This window comes from Scomber japonicus, chromosome 3 (assembly GCF_027409825.1).
Source record: "Scomber japonicus isolate fScoJap1 chromosome 3, fScoJap1.pri, whole genome shotgun sequence".
In the NCBI taxonomy this organism is placed as follows: Eukaryota; Metazoa; Chordata; class Actinopteri; order Scombriformes; family Scombridae; genus Scomber; species Scomber japonicus.
This window is the reverse complement of record NC_070580.1, coordinates 39,471,595-39,488,679: the sequence shown is the minus strand read 5'-3', so window position 1 is coordinate 39,488,679 and position 17,085 is coordinate 39,471,595. Positions and strand designations below refer to the sequence as shown.

Genomic DNA, 17,085 nt, shown 5'->3' with positions numbered 1-17,085 from the left:
GAGCCTCCTCCACCTGAGAGACAGACAGGCACACAGACAGGTCAGATAGACAGGTCAGAGGGCAGACAGACGGGTCAGACAGACAGGTCAGACAGACAGGTCAGAGGGCAGACAGGTCAGACAGACAGGTCAGAGGGCAGACAGACAGACAGGTCAGACAGACAGGTCAGAGGTCAGACAGACAGACAGGTCAGACAGACAGGTCAGAGGTCAGACAGACAGACAGGTCAGAGGGCAGACAGACAGGCAGACAGACAGGTCAGACAGACAGGTCAGAGGTCAGACGGACAGGTCAGATAGACAGGTCAGACAGACAGGTCAGAGGTCAGACGGACAGGTCAGACAGACAGGTCAGACAGACAGGTTAGAGGTCAGACAGACGGACAGGTCAGACAGACAGGTCAGAGGTCAGACAGACAGACAGGTCAGACAGACAGGTCAGAGGTTAGAGGTCAGACAGACAGACAGGTCAGAGGTCAGACAGACAGACAGGTCAGACAGACAGGTCAGAGGTCAGACAGACAGACAGGTCAGACAGACAGGTCAGAGGTCAGACAGACAGACAGGTCAGACAGACAGGTCAGAGGTCAGACAGACAGACAGGTCAGAGGGCAGATGGTGGCAGTGAGACATGCAGCCTGTCTCACCTCTCTCTGTGATGGAACAGGAACATGTGAGATGAAGGAAGCTCCTCCCTCGTCTCCCTCCGTCTCCTCCCGGCTCTCCTCCTCCTCCTGCTGAACACAACAAGCACACCTTTACTCACAGCTCATTGGCTGAGAGCAGCAGCTCAGCAGCTGATTGGCTGAGAGCAGCAGCTCATTGGCTGAGAGCAGCAGCTCAGCAGCTCATTGGCTGAGAGCAGCAGCTCAGCAGCTGATTGGCTGAGAGCAGTTACCTCTTCCTGGCCGTAGATGTTCTCCTCTTCTTCATCTTCATCCTGTTTCTCTCCTGAGAGACGAGACTCTCTGTCTGTCCTCCACTTCTGGACGGCCTGCAACACAACTACACACACACACACACACACACACACACACACACACACACACACACACACACATTAATATTAGTGGTGGGCATAGATTCATTTTCAAATCTAGATTAAAATGGCTCCTTTGAATTTTGCCAGGCATTCAGAGTATGTGTGCTACCCAACCCCGGGTTAGCCTAACTTTAGAGCAGGGGGAATCAGGGGGAATCATTGGGAATCATGGGGAATCATGGGGGATCATGGGGGAATCATGGGGGATCATTGGGAATCATGGGGAATCATGGGGGATCATGGGGGAATCATGGGGGATCATTGGGGATCATGGGGGAATCATGGGGGAATCATTGGGAATCATGGGGGAATCATGGGGGATCATGGGGGATCATGGGGGAATCATGGGGAAACATGGGGGAATCAGGGGGAATCATGGGGAATCATGGGGGAATCATGGGGAATCATGGGGAATCATGGGGGAATCATGGGGAATCATGGGGAATCAGGGGGAATCATTGGGAATCATGGGGAATCATTGGGGATCATGGGGGAATCATGGGGGAATCATTGGGAATCATGGGGGAATCATGGGGGATCATGGGGGAATCATGGGGGAATCATTGGGAATCATGGGGGAATCATGGGGGATCATGGGGGATCATGGGGGAATCATGGGGAAACATGGGGGAATCAGGGGGAATCATGGGGAATCATGGGGGAATCATGGGGAATCATGGGGAATCATGGGGGAATCATGGGGGAATCATGGGGAATCATGGGGGAATCATGGGGGAATCATGGGGAATCAGGGGGAATCATTGGGAATCATGGGGGAATCATGGGGGATCATGGGGGAATAATGGGGGAATCATTGGGAATCATGGGGGAATCATGGGGGATCATGGGGGAATCATGGGGAATCATGGGGAATCATGGGGAATCATGGGGGAATCATGGGGAATCATGGGGAATCATGGGGGAATCATGGGGGAATCATGGGGGAATCATTGGGAATCATGGGGGAATCATGGGGGAATCATTGGGAATCATGGGGGAATCATGGGGGAATCATTGGGAATCATGGGGGAATCATGGGGGAATCATGGGGGAATCATGGGGGAATCATTGGGAATCATGGGGGAATCATGGGGGAATCATTGGGAATCATGGGGGAATCATGGGGGAATCATTGGGAATCATGGGGGAATCATGGGGGAATCATGGGGGAATCATGGGGGAATCATGGGGGAATCATGGGGGAATCATGGGGGAATCAGGGGGAATCATGGGGGAATCATGGGGGAATCATGGGGAATCAGGGGGGAATCAGGGGGAATCATGGGGGGATCATGGGGAGTCATTGGGGAATCTGGGGGAATCATGGGGGAATCATGGGGGAATCTGGGGGAATCTGGGGGAATCTGGGGGAATCATGGGGAATCATGGGGGAATCATGGGGGAATCATGGGGGAATCATGGGGAATCATGGGGAGTCATATGGGGAATCATGGGGGAATCATTGGGGAATCATGGGGGAATATAGGGGGATCATGGGGAGTCATTGGGGGAATCATGGGGGAATCTGGGGGAATCTGGGGGAATCTGGGGGAATCTGGGGGAATCTGGGGGAATCTGGGGGAATCTGGGGGAATCATGGGGGAATCATGGGGGAATCTGGGGGAATCTGGGGGAATCATTGATGAATCATGGGAGAATCATGGGAGAATCATGGGGGAATCAGGGGGGAATCAGGGGGGAATCAGGGGGGAATCATGGGGGGATCATGGGGAGTCATTGGGGGAATCATGGGGGAATCATGGGGGAATCTGGGGGAATCTGGGGGAATCTGGGGGAATCATGGGGAATCATGGGGGAATCATGGGGGAATCTGGGGGAATCATGGGGGAATCATGGGGGAATCATGGGGGAATCATGGGGGAATCATGGGGGAATCATGGGGAATCATGGGGGAATCATGGGGAATCATGGGGAATCAGGGGGAATCATTGGGGGAATCATTGGGGGAATCATGGGGAATCAGGGGGAATCATGGGGAATCATGGGGAAATCATTGGGAATCATTGGGAATCATGGGGAATCATTGGGAATCATTGGGGGGAATCATGGGGAATCAGGGGTTAATTGTATGTTTTAAGTTTCTCAAATTGCATGTTTTTCTGTTTTATGTAAAGCACATTGAGTTTCCATTGTGTATGAAATCTGCTATATAAATAAAACTGCCTTGCCTATTGTTAGAAGGAGACTGTCAGCAGGGTTAGGGTTCGCTCTGAACTCTGAACTCTGGATTCTATAAAACACTTAAACCTGTTTCCTGTAGAGATCAATAAGATGCAGACTGGCTGGTTTAGTTCAGGCTGATCAGGTCTGAGTTCACATGGATGACATCACTCTCCTAACTCTAACCCTGGATCACATGACATGGTGTCACACATGCAGATTATTAACCTAACCCAGATTAGTAATACAAATATGACCTTTGGGGAAGTAAGAGTGGAATACACATCTACATATTTAGGATTTACTTTGATGAGTATTATACAGTTCAGCTTCAGTAGCTTCTCTCTCTCTCTTCAGGTCTGAGTGAGAAACATCTGATCAGCTGATAAAACGCGCAGCAGCATTTTACACACTGCGCCGCTAATATCACTGTTAGCTTGTGTTAGCTTCTCTGTGACTCTGTGCTGTGATTGGCTGACTCTCTGTGCTGTGATTGGCTCACCCTGCTTCTCGTGCAGAGCCTCCAGAGGAAGCAGAACTCCGTCGTCTTCGTCTCTGTATCCGTAGTACTCAGCGTCCACTTCCTTCATCAGCTCGGCCCTCGTCTTCCTCAGCGCCGGGGCAGCTGGGAGTCACATGACAGATGAGGACCAATGATCAGACAGTAAGGTGTGACATCACAGAAACAGGAAACAGGAAACAGGAAGTTACGTACGTTCCTTCTCAAACAGCTCTCGGACCCCCGGCAGGTCTCTGGCCGCTCCGAAGTATTTATAGCCTCGATTCCCTGGAACCTCCTTCCCCTCATGGTCCAGCATCCTGGGACCCACACGCTGAGACACAGACAGAGATCAATCACTGATCAATACACACTGACACACAGCTGATCGGCCGGTGTATTGATGGTATTGATTGATCGGGACTCACTGCGTAGTCCGGGCCTCCCAGCTCTTTGATCCGAACCTCCCAGTGACCTTTTTCTCTCAGCAGCTTGTTGATCTCATCGTTTACATCACGGATCTTAAACTCTCCCAGACCAGCTGCAGACACACAGGTAGAGAGACAGACAGGTAGAGAGACAGACAGGTAGAGAGACAGACAGGTAGAGAGAGAGAGACAGACAGACAGAGAGACAGACAGACAGGTAGAGAGACAGACAGACAGAGAGACAGACAGACAGGTAGAGAGACAGACAGGTAGAGAGAGAGAGACAGACAGACAGGTAAAGAGACAGACAGACAGGTAGAGAGACAGACAGGTAGAGAGACAGGTAGACAGGTAGACAGACAGACAGGTAGAGAGACAGACAGGTAGACAGACAGACAGGTAGAGAGACAGACAGACAGGTAGAGAGAGACAGACAGGTAGAGAGACAGACAGACAGGTAGAGAGAGAGACAGACAGGTAGAGAGACAGACAGACAGACAGGTAGAGAGACAGGTAGACAGACAGACAGGTAGAGAGACAGACAGTATTTATAAACAGCTGTTATGTTATTATTATGATGATGACATCATCACTGTGCGTCAGACTCACCGTTCTGGATCTGAGCCACTTTCTTAGAGATCTCACTGATGATCTGTTACACACACACACACACACACACACACACACACACACACACACACACACACACACACACACACACACACACACCAGGAAGTTTATTTAAACCACACTATGATGACAGTCAGATATCGTCCAATCAGATTGATTCGTTTATTACCTGTCGTCTCCATTTCTCTGCTTTAGGAAGTTCACTACACTCTGAGGCCAAGAACGGTCTCCTCTCCTGCAGACAGACAGGTAGAGAGACAGACAGGTCAGAGAGAGAGAGACAGACAGGTCAGAGAGAGAGAGACAGACAGGTCAGAGAGAGAGAGAGAGCAATCAGTGTCAGATGGTGAATGCCCACGTTAATGCACCTAAATTAAATATTCATAAAGAAAAGGAAAATATGAATTCAGGTTACCTTAACTTTTCCCTCCTCCAGCTGAGCCTGTCTGAACCGGGCCAGAGCCGTCCTGTAGACCCAGAGAGAGACGGTTAGAACCACAGAGAACCCAACAGAACCACAGAGAACCCAACAGAACCACAGAGAACCCAACAGAACTACTGACAAATGTAAATATATATATAAATATACTCACATGGCTTTCTCTGCATTTCGAGCCTGTAGAAACAGAAACAGACATTTGAGTTTAATATTAAATAACCAATCACACTGTAACCCCTGGTAACCAATCACACTGTAACCCCTGGTAACCAATCACACTGTAACCCCTGGTAACTAATGGTAACCAATCACACTGTAACCCCTGGTAACCAATCACACTGTAACACCTGGTAACCCCTGGTAACCAGACACACTGTAACACCTGGTAACCAATCACACTGTAACCTCTGGTAATCAATCACACTGTAACCTCTGGTAACCAATCACACTGTAACACCTGGTAACCAATGGTAACCAATCACACTGTAACACCTGGTAACTAATCACACTGTAACCCCTGGTAACCAATCACACTGTAACCCCTGGTAACCAATCACACTGTAACCCCTGGTAACCAATCACACTGTAACCCCTGGTAACCAATCACACTGTAACACCTGGTAACCAATCACACTGTAACACCTGGTAACCAATCACACTGTAACCCCTGGTAACCAATCACACTGTAACCCCTGGTAACCAATGGTAACCAAACACACTGTAACACCTGGTAACCAATCACACTGTAACACCTGGTAACCAATCACACTGTAACCCCTGGTAACCAATCACACTGTAACACCTGGTAACCAATCACACTGGAACACCAGACACACTGTAACCCTTGGTAACCAATCACACTGTAACCCCTGGTAACCAGACACACTGTAACACCTGGTAACCAATCACACTGTAACACCAGACACACTGTAACACCTGGTAACCAAACACACTGTAACCCCTGGTAACCAGACACACTGTAACCCCTGGTAACCAATCACACTGTAACCCCTGTTAACCAGACACACTGTAACCCCTGGTAACCAAACACACTGTAACCCCTGGTAACCAATCACACTGTAACACCAGACACACTGTAACCCTTGGTAACCAATCACACTGTAACCCCTGGTAACCAGACACACTGTAACACCTGGTAACCAATCACACTGTAACACCAGACACACTGTAACACCTGGTAACCAAACACACTGTAACCCCTGGTAACCAGACACACTGTAACCCCTGGTAACCAATCACACTGTAACCCCTGTTAACCAGACACACTGTAACCCCTGGTAACCAAACACACTGTAACCCCTGGTAACCAATCACACTGTAACACCTGGTAACCAAACACACTGTAACCCCTGGTAACCAAACACACTGTAACCCCTGGTAACCAATCACACTGTAACACCTTCAGGACTTTTTGGACATTTTCTCAGTTTTAAAGTTTAAAACAAACTACTGAATGGATCCGTTAGCTTCCAGCTAAAGCTAACAGGTTAGCATGCTCACTCACCATGTCTGCTGCTCTGTGTGACTTCCTGCTGCTCTGCTCTCTGTTACTTTTGCTCCTTTTTGGGTTTTTAAGAACAGTTTTTCAGCCTCACACGAACCGAACGCGCCGACACACACCGGAAGCACTACCTCGACTTCTTCTACGGTTTCCGGTCCCCGTGTTCTTCTTTAAACGTGTTTACCGCCACCTGCTGGTCGGAGTGTGCAGATTCATCTCAATACTGATTAATACTGATTAATGTTCTACTACAGTATAAATGTTCAACAGTATAAACCAGGGATCCTCAAACGGTGGACTCCGGTCCGCATCCGGGCCGCGGGAGAACAATCTGCGGACTCTGGTCTGATCTTAAAAAAAGAAAAATCTTGCATGAAATATTATTATTAAATACGAGCGTTCGCGCGAGTCTGAATGATCCGTTGTATCTCTGGTACAGCAGTGTTCCTCAAATACTAATCTTAAAGGTCCGTTTATTAGTCGGTCAAGCTACAACAAATCAATGTTTCACCAACCAGCTCACAGTGTGTAGAGTAGAACAATAGAATATATGACTCAACTATAAAATGTACTTTTAATTTTAACAACAAAACAAAATGTCCTTTTCATAAAAACTAAAAAATCTAATAAATACTCAAAACAAAACTTACTTTTCGTTTTAACATAAATTCAAATAAATACTTTCACATAATACAATACATTCATAACTCCTGCAAATAATCCAAAACAAATATCAACACTTTTTTTAAGATTAGACCAGAGTCCGCCGTTTGAGGATCCCTGTTCTACAGTATAAACGTTCTACAGTCCAAGTAAATCCAGACTTCCCTCTCCCCAGCCGCTTCGTCCAGCTCTTCCCGGGGGATCCCGAGGCGTTCCCAGGCCAGCCGAGAGACATAGTCTCTCCAGCGTGTCCTGGGTCTCCTACCGGTGGGACGGGCCCTGAACACCTCACCAGGGAGGCGTCCGGGAGGCATCCTGACTAGATGCCCGAGCCTCCTCATCTGGCTCCTCTCAACGCGGAGGAGCAGCGGGTCTACTCCGAGCTCCTCCCGGATAACTGAGCTTCTCACCCTATCTCTAAGGGAGAGCCCAGCCAGCCTACGGAGGAAGCTCATTTCGGCCGCTTGTACCCGCCATCTTGTTCTTTGGGTCACGACCCAAAGCTCATGACCAGAGGTGAGGGTAGGAACCCAAAGCTCATGACCAGAGGTGAGGGTAGGAACCCAAAGCTCATGACCAGAGGTGAGGGTAGGAACCCAAAGCTCATGACCAGAGGTGAGGGTAGGAACCCAAAGCTCATGACCAGAGGTGAGGTTAGGAACCAAGATGGACTGGTAAATCCAGAGCTTTGCCTTTCGGCTCAGCTCTCTCTTCACCACGACGGATCTGTGCAGAGTCCGCATTACTGCAGACGCCGCACCGATCCGCCTGTCGATCCTACAGGACTCCCTGAGGGACACGGTTGAATGCCTTCTCCAAGTCCACAAAACACATGTGGACTGGTTGGGCCCCATGCACCCTCAAGGATCCTGCAGAGGGTGTAGAGCTGGTCCACTGTTCCACGGCCTGGACGAAAACCACACTGCTCCTCCTGAATCCGAGGTTCGACTATCCGACGGACCCTCCTCTCCAGCACCCCCGAATAGACCTTACCAGGGAGGCTGAGGAGTGTGATCCCCCTGTAGTTGGAACACACCCTCCGGTCCCCCTTCTTAAAAAGAGGGACCACCACCCCAGTCTGCCAATCCAGAGGCACTGCCCCCGATGTCCACGCGATGCTGCAGAGTCGTGTCAACCATGACAGCCCCACAACATCCAGGGCCTTGAGGAACAGAGAGGTGACGTTCCAGTGAATCAGATAGTGAAGATAAATATAGAAAATGAACAGAATGATCCTTTAAAGGAACGACAGATAGAACCGTGTTGTTCTTCCAGGTTTTTATTTGCAGGTTAAACTTACAGTCTTCAGCACAATCAAACCGTTATCAGCTCAGATGTACAAAAATAACATTTGGATTTTTTTATGAAAACATTCAAACTTAAAGTGTTTCTTTTTTTATTAATATTAGTTTTAGTGTTTGTCTCTGTGGCTCCAAACAGCAACAGAACCTTTAAACCTTTAAACACTATTAATGTCCATGGTGTCATCCGCTGTGACCTGCTCTGATTGGCTCGTTCGCTCCCCCCAGGTGGCCACAACTGCGAGCTGATTGGCTGTTTGCTGGAGATTGAGCCAATCACGTTTCTTTCAGAAAGACTGAGTTCTGTCCAGAGAAGAAGAAACGTTTCCTCTCTCAGCCAATCACAAAGCTGCTAACTACAACACTCGTTCAGGTTCCTTGTAGAAAGAAGAAAGTGGGTTCTTGTTCTTTAGGTTCCACCTCTTCTCCCTCCGCCTGCTCTGACTGGCTGCTCCGAGGCTGACTGACAGGCCTCTGGACCAATGAGAGAGCAGCTAGTCCGTGCTGCAGTCCTTCGCCAGGTGACCCGACTTCCCACAACTATAACAGTTCACCTGTGAAGCTTTACTGCAGCGCACGGCCACGTGGCCCATCTCCCCACACCTGCAACACACACACACACACACACTGTTATATACACACTGTTATATATACACACACACTGTTATATACACACACTGTTACACACACACACACACACACACACACACACTGTTATACACACAGTGAGCTTACCTGTAGCACTTGACCCTGTCGCAGCTCTTCTGCACGTGACCGAAGCCTCCACAGGAGTAGCACTTCTGCTCGTGGGCGGGGTTACAGTCCCGCGCCATGTGACCGGGGTTACAGTCCCGCGCCATGTGACCGGGGTTACAGTCCCGCGCCATGTGACCGGGGTTACAGTCCCGCGTCATGTGACCGGGGTTACAGTCCCGCGCCATGTGACCGGGGTTAAAGTCCCGCGCCATGTGACCGGGGTTAAAGTCCCGCGCCATGTGACCGGGGTTACAGTCCCGCGCCATGTGACCGGCCTTCCCACAGTTATAACACAGCGGCTCGCGCTCCTTCTTCGGCTCCTTGCAGTCTCTGGAGATGGGACCTCCTCTGCCGCAGTTATAACAGGCTGCAGGGACCACAGGGTTATTATTATTACTCTGTTATTACAGTAGTCTGCTCTATGTGTGTGTGTCTGCTCTGTGTGTGTGTGCTGTGTGTCTGCTCTATGTGTGTGTGTCTGCTCTATGTGTGTGTGTCTGCTGTGTGTCTGCTCTATGTGTGTGTGTCTGCTCTGTGTGTGTGTGTCTGCAGTGTGTCTGCTCTGTGTGTGTGTGCCTGCTCTATGTGTGTGTGTCTGCAGTGTGTCTGCTCTGTGTGTGTCTGCTGTGTGTGTGTCTGCTGTGTGTCTGCTCTATGTGTGTGTGTCTGCTCTGTGTGTGAGTGTCTGCTCTGTGTGTGAGTGTCTGCTCTGTGTGTGTGTGTCTGCTCTGTGTGTGAGTGTCTGCTCTATGTGTGTGTGTCTGCTCTATGTGAGTGTGTCTGCTCTGTGTGTGATTGTCTGCTCTGTGTGTGTGTGTGTCTGCTCTGTGTGTGTGTGTCTGCTCTATGTGTGTGTGTCTGCTCTGTGTGTGTGTGTCTGCTCTATGTGTGTGTGTCTGCTCTGTGTGTGAGTGTCTGCTCTATGTGTGTGTGTGCTGTGTGTCTGCTCTGTGTGTGTGTGTGTCTGCTCTATGTGTGTGTGTGCTGTGTGTCTGCTCTGTGTGTGTGTGTCTGCTCTATGTGTGTGTGTCTGCTCTGTGTGTGAGTGTCTGCTCTGTGTGTGTGTGTCTGCTCTATGTGTGTGTCTGCTCTGTGTGTGTGTCTGCTCTATGTGTGTGTGTGCTGTGTGTCTGCTCTGTGTGTGTGTGTCTGCTCTGTGTGTGAGTGTCTGCTCTATGTGTGTGTCTGCTGTGTGTGTGTGTCTGCTCTGTGTGTGTGTCTGCTCTGTGTGTGCATGTCTGCTCTATGTGTGTGTGTGCTGTGTGTCTGCTCTGTGTGTGTGTGTGCTGTGTGTCTGCTCTATGTGTATGTGTGCTGTGTGTCTGCTCTGTGTGTGAGTGTCTGCTCTATGTGTGTGTGTGCTGTGTGTCTGCTCTGTGTGAGTGTCTGCTCTATGTGTGTGTCTGCTCTGTGTGTGTGTCTGCTCTGTGTGTGTGTCTGCCGTGTGTCTGCTCTGTGTGTGACTGTCTGCTCTATGTGTGTGTCTGCTGTGTATCTGCTCTGTGTGTGTGTCTGCTCTGTGTGTGTGTCTGCTGCGTGTCTGCTCTGTGTGTGACTGTCTGCTCTCTGTGTGTGTCTGCTGTGTGTGTGTGTCTGCTGCGTGTCTGCTCTGTGTGTGACTGTCTGCTCTCTGTGTGTGTCTGCTGTGTGTGTGTGTCTGCTGCGTGTCTGCTCTGTGTGTGAGTGTCTGCTCTGTGTGTGTGTCTGCTCTGTGTGTGACTGTCTGCTCTGTGTGTGTGTCTGCTGTGTGTCTGCTCTGTGTGTGTGTCTGCTCTGTGTGCGAGTGTCTGCTCTGTGTGTGACTGTCTGCTCTATGTGTGTGTCTGCTCTGTGTGTGTCTGCTGTGTGTGTGTGTGTGTGTCTGCTCTGTGTGTGAGTGTTTGCTCTATGTGACTGTCTGCTCGGTGTGTGAGTGTCTGCTCTGTGTGTGTGTCTGCTGTGTGTCTGCTCTGTGTGTGTGTCTGCTCTGTGTGTGAGTGTTTGCTCTATGTGACTGTCTGCTCTGTGTGTGACTGTCTGCTCTGTGTGTGTGTCTGCTGTGTGTCTGCTCTGTGTGTGTGTCTGCTCTGTGTGTGAGTGTCTGCTCTGTGTGTGACTGCTCTGTGTGTGTGTGTGTCTGCTCTTTGTGTGTGTGTCTGCTCTATGTGTGTGTGTGTCTGCTCTGTGTGTGTGTGTGTGTGTGTGTGTGTGTGTGTGTGTCTGTGTGTGTCTACTCTGTGTGTGTGTCTGCTCTGTGTGTTTCTGCTCTGTGTGTGTCTGTGTGTGTGTGTGTGTGTGTCTGTGTGTGTGTCCTCACCGTCCTCGGTCCTCTCACAGTCTCTGGAGACGTGTCCAGGTTCTCCACAGCGATAACAGAACAGATCTGAAACAAACATTTTAACAGTTTGACTTCCTGTGGAAGTGTTTCCTGTGGAAGTGTTTCCTGTTAAAGTGTTTCCCGTGGAAGTGTTTCCCGTGGAAGTGTTTCCTGTTAACGTGTTTCCTGTGGAAGTGTTTCCTGTTAAAGTGTTTCCTTCTCACCTTTTCCTCTGCTGCGGCCCCTCCCTCGTCCTCGGGCCCCGCTGGGACAGTTTTTCACCCAGTGGCCCCCGCGGCCGCACCCGAAACACTCGTTACTGCTCATCACCACGGCAACAGCTGGACAGACACACGTCAAATATTTATCAGATTTATGGAAACTGAACTAAAACCGGTATGAAGCTGTGCACCACGGGCCCCCGGTATGAAGCTGTGCACCACGGGCCCCCAGTATGAAGCTGTGCACCACGGGGCCCCGGTATGAAGCTCCGCACCACGGGCCCCCGGTATGAAGCTCCGCACCACGGGCCCCCGGTATGAAGCTGTGCACCACGGGGCCCCGGTATGAAGCTGTGCACCACGGGCCCCCGGTATGAAGCCCTGCACCACGGGGCCCCCGGTATGAAGCTGTGCACCACGGGCCCCCAGTATGAAGCTGTGCACCACGGGGCCCCGGTATGAAGCTCCGCACCACGGGCCCCCGGTATGAAGCTCCGCACCACGGGCCCCCGGTATGAAGCTGTGCACCACGGGGCCCCGGTATGAAGCTGTGCACCACGGGCCCCCGGTATGAAGCCCTGCACCACGGGGCCCCGGTATGAAGCCCTGCACCACGGGGCCCCGGTATGAAGCTGTGCACCACGGGGCCCCCGGTATGAAGCTGTGCACCACGGGGCCCCCCGGTATGAAGGTCCGCACCACGGGGCCCCCGGTATGAAGCTCCGCACCACGGGGCCCCGGTATGAAGCCCCGCACCACGGGGCCCCCGGTATGAAGCTGAATAATATTATTATTTTATTCTAATTATAATAATAATTGTGTGTGAGGGTTTTTAACTTCTTCAGGTTAAATCAGATATCTGGCAGCAAAGGTTATGAGTATATATAATATAACATATATATATATATATATATGTTATATTATATATATAATATTATTATATTATATATAATATATTATTATACTATATATGATATATTATATTATATATGATATAGTGTAATATGGTATCGGTGCTGTGATGGAGCAGCCCGCGGCTCTGAGCGACCAGCAGACCGGCCGCAGAGCGTCTCCTCCGGGCTGAGCTGTGTGCGTCTCCCCGCTGAGTGCACCGGGACAACCGGCCTGTTAACGGGCCCAGCGCCGTTACTGTGTCCGCTAGCATGCTAGCAGGTTAGCATATGTTCCACAACGGATAAACTGCGGGAGATGGTCCGCTCAGAGGAGCTTCATCTCCGGGACACAGCGGCGCCGCTACCCGGCAGAGAGGCGCCTGCTGCGGGGAGAGAAGAGCGGGATGATCCGCTGGAGCTGAAACTCACCTGATACACACAGATGTTCCTCCTCTGCTCCACGCGAGGTCTGCACACGGCACTACACCTACACACACACACACACACACACACACACACATACACACACACACACACACACACACACACACACACACACAAACACATACACACACACACACACACACACACACACACACATACACACACACACACACACACACACACACACACAAATACACACACACACACACATACACACACACACACACACACACACACACAAATACACACACATACACACAGTGTTTAATCAGGTATCAATCAAATCAATCAAACATGTAAATGTGTTGATGAAAATAAATCAATCTGGAAGACAAATTAAACATTTACACATAATTAAAGATGATGTTCTCTCTTCATCAAAGCAGAAAATGTTGATTTATTTCAAATTTCTTCAGAGATCAAATTAAATAATGAATCTAAAATAGTGACCGCTCTGCTTGTAGTTCCTGCTGGTCTCCACTAGGTGGCGCCAGGTGAGCAGCTGAATGATGAAAGTCCTGATCAACATCATCAGAGAGACACTTTTAACCATGAGCCTCGTCTGTTCTTCTTCTCTTGATTACATTCACAGTGTTTAGTCTGCCAGCTGTCTGCTTTCTATCAACTACATTTAGTCTGAAAGTGAGTAGTAGTAAGGAGTCTAACCAGGAATTTCACTCGTAATTTGGCTTTGTGCCCTTGAAAAAACTATCTGCCCTGAGGCCACGGTGGCCTTGATGCCCCGCCCGCACTGCCCCAGTTGGTTTTGCGGTTTTCTCGTCTGCGTCTTTCCTGTCAACACAGCTTTGACACCTGCTGCTTTTGAGAGAAAAAAGCATCTTTTGATGACATTCATCATCAGTGATGGTGGGTTTGATTTGAGCCTGGCATGAACCGCTCGGAAGGGCTATAATGACACTATAATGAGTTCGACACCAATCTGCGTGTTTTTTAAAAATGTGACGTCTGGTCAGAGAGAGAGTGGAGGTCCTTCAGAGAGAGAGTGGAGGTCCCTCAGGTCGGTCAGAGAGAGAGTGGAGGTCCCTCAGGTCGGTCAGAGAGAGTGGAGGTCCCTCAGGTCGGTCAGAGAGAGTGGAGGTCCCTCAGGTCCGTCAGAGAGAGAGTGGAGGTCCCTCAGGTCGGTCAGAGAGAGAGGCGGTCCCTCAGGTCGGTCGGAGAGAGAGTGGAGGTCCCTCAGGTCGGTCGGAGAGAGAGTGGAGGTCCCTCAGGTCGGTCAGAGAGAGAGAGTGGAGGTCCATCAGGTCGGTCGGAGAGAGAGTGGAGGTCCCTCAGGTCGGTCAGAGAGAGAGTGGAGGTCCCTCAGGTCGGTCAGAGAGAGAGTGGAGGTCCCTCAGGTCCCTCAGAGAGAGAGTGGAGGTCCCTCAGGTCGGTCAGAGAGAGAGTGGAGGTCCCTCAGGTCCCTCAGAGAGAGAGTGGAGGTCCCTCAGGTCCCTCAGAGAGAGAGTGGAGGTCTCTCAGGTCGGTCAGAGAGAGAGTGGAGGTCCCTCAGGTTGGTCAGAGAGAGAGTGGAGGTCCCTCAGGTCGGTCAGAGAGAGAGAGAGTGGAGGTCCCTCAGGTCGGTCAGAGAGAGAGTGGAGGTCCCTCAGGTCCCTCAGAGAGAGAGTGGAGGTCCCTCAGGTCGGTCAGAGAGAGAGTGGAGGTCTCTCAGGTCGGTCAGAGAGAGAGAGTGGAGGTCCCTCAGGTCGGTCAGAGAGAGAGAGTGGAGGTCCCTCAGGTCGGTCGGAGAGAGAGTGGAGGTCCCTCAGGTCGGTCAGAGAGAGAGAGTGGAGGTCCCTCAGGTTGGTCAGAGAGAGAGTGGAGGTCCCTCAGGTCGGTCGGAGAGAGAGTGGAGGTCTCTCAGGTCATGTGCAGCTGCAGCGTAAAGTCAACCCCTCCCGTACTCCGGTTGCTGTTACAAGCAGGTAGCTCTGCAGGCTGTATGATGGCCGAAGGAGGCGAGACCCCCGAACTTTTCCCCCGTCTAATATCGCCAAGTCGGCTGTATGGGACGGAGTTAGTTTAATATTCAACATTCAAAATACAAACCTATTATACTTCAACCATTTGAGTGAATGATGTCAAACCAACTGTATAACATACAGACTAATATCCCTCATGTGCCTCAAGGATTATTTTAGTTTTGGTCAATTAAAAAATTGCATCTATCCCTAAAAGCTCTTTCTGTCCTAAGCGCTCCTCTCATGATCCGCACCAATGTTGACAGGATCTTTTAAGAATGGGCAGGTCATTTCCCAAGGATACTGATTGGTCAGGAGTAAATAGACTGAATATCAGTGTATGTGCATCCAGTCTGTATGAGTTGGAACAGTTTCATCAGTAAGTCTGTTTCTCTCTTTGACTTGATGTTCTTCATTGTTGAGAAGCTGCTCTCATAAATATAAATGTTCCCAAACATGCTGTAACATCCCTGAGGAGTGAAAAGCAGGACTCTGGTAACAATCTCCAAAATTACATTTCACTCTCAAAGTGCTGACATCAGCAGAGAGGAAGTCCACAAATAACGCTATTCACAGGAAGTGGAAGCTATAGAGGAGTTAACGTGAACACTGAGAACAACCTCCACTCTGCATGATGATTCTTTGGTCCTCTTTCACACAGAAACACCTGTTCACAAGCACAAGTATGTTTCAGCTTTGTGGTTTGTTGATCAGATTTCACCAGTTCAAAGAATATTTAGCACAGTTTGAGGTGAGGGAGTTTTTACAGTGTAGATTTTAACGATACCACTAATGACCCAATAATACCCACAGCATGCCAGAAACAAGAGCAAATAACTGCAAAACACTCACAGTTAATGTAGAACAGGAAGTGGTGGCTGAAAGGTTTCAGCTTTTGGGTGTGGACAGACCAACCAATCAGGATGATGTGTATGAGGACGTGTGGTGGTTTATTTTCAGGGTGATGATTGATCCTTTCATCACTTCTGATGGACAGATCATCGCTCTCAACCTGCAGCAGAGTCTCTACTTCCTGTGTGAGTGTTTTTCTTCCAGTCCACTGTGTTCACTTGATTAGATTTAACATGAACATCACAATAAGTTTGGAAGTGAAACATACAATAGTGCACAGGCAGCAGTGCTCTGTATGTAGTGCTTGTAGTGAAACGCTCATTTACAACATGTGAGCACAGGAGGCTTTTTTACAAAGTGAAAACAGAAGAAATCAAATCCAGGTGTGTGTGTTCAGGTGTTTAGGTGTGACAGCAGAGTTGATTTTCAGCTTCATGGTTTTGCTGCTTTAACAGAAAAGACTGATTGTGTAAATGAGGTTTAGTGTGTTAGTGTGACAGTTAGTGTTTGTTGAGGCTGCTAACCCACCAATCACAGCTCACACAGCACTCATATATTTATAGTAAACTAGTATTTCTATACATGTTTATGGGTGGGGGGGATTTCACAGCTTCATTTCTAAATAAGAGAATCAAAGTAAATCCAGCTGTAGAGACATTTGAGATCATTTCAGTTTGAGTCTCTTTAGTTTGTTGTTTTGATGCCTTTCTGTTTCTTAACATTGGTCTGAGCGTCCATCTCACACTGAAGCTTACTCACACATCCACACAGTCACAACAATAGTTTGACTTTACTCGTCTCTCACACATGAATCATCAATAATAAGAAGAATAATCCTCCTTTTACACAGCAGAGGTTAGTGTTATGGTCTAGTTAGGTGAGAAAGTCACCTAAATAACAGAGACACAGTATTGTTTTACAGTCCAGCTGCCTTTAATAAATCACTAAAGTGTTTCAAAC

The 17,085-nt window shown here is 49.4% G+C and overlaps 1 protein-coding gene across 1 annotated transcript in view; it reads right to left on the bottom strand.

The window, feature by feature from the left end:
• isy1 (ISY1 splicing factor homolog) overlaps nucleotides 1-6,869 on the bottom strand; it is a 7,005-nt gene extending 136 nt beyond the window's left edge. The window contains exons 1-11 of the mRNA XM_053315995.1: nucleotides 6,745-6,869; nucleotides 5,374-5,396; nucleotides 5,196-5,247; nucleotides 4,950-5,015; nucleotides 4,760-4,802; nucleotides 4,151-4,263; nucleotides 3,939-4,056; nucleotides 3,726-3,848; nucleotides 899-1,005; nucleotides 648-737; nucleotides 1-13 (exon numbers count right to left, since the gene is read on the bottom strand). The exon at nucleotides 1-13 is cut by the window's left edge and continues 136 nt beyond it. Coding sequence (XP_053171970.1) covers nucleotides 1-13; nucleotides 648-737; nucleotides 899-1,005; nucleotides 3,726-3,848; nucleotides 3,939-4,056; nucleotides 4,151-4,263; nucleotides 4,760-4,802; nucleotides 4,950-5,015; nucleotides 5,196-5,247; nucleotides 5,374-5,396; nucleotides 6,745-6,747 — 751 coding nt within the window. The 5' untranslated portion in view covers nucleotides 6,748-6,869. The remainder of the gene's footprint in view (nucleotides 14-647; nucleotides 738-898; nucleotides 1,006-3,725; nucleotides 3,849-3,938; nucleotides 4,057-4,150; nucleotides 4,264-4,759; nucleotides 4,803-4,949; nucleotides 5,016-5,195; nucleotides 5,248-5,373; nucleotides 5,397-6,744) is intronic.
• Between the last annotated feature and the right edge of the window lie 10,216 nt (nucleotides 6,870-17,085).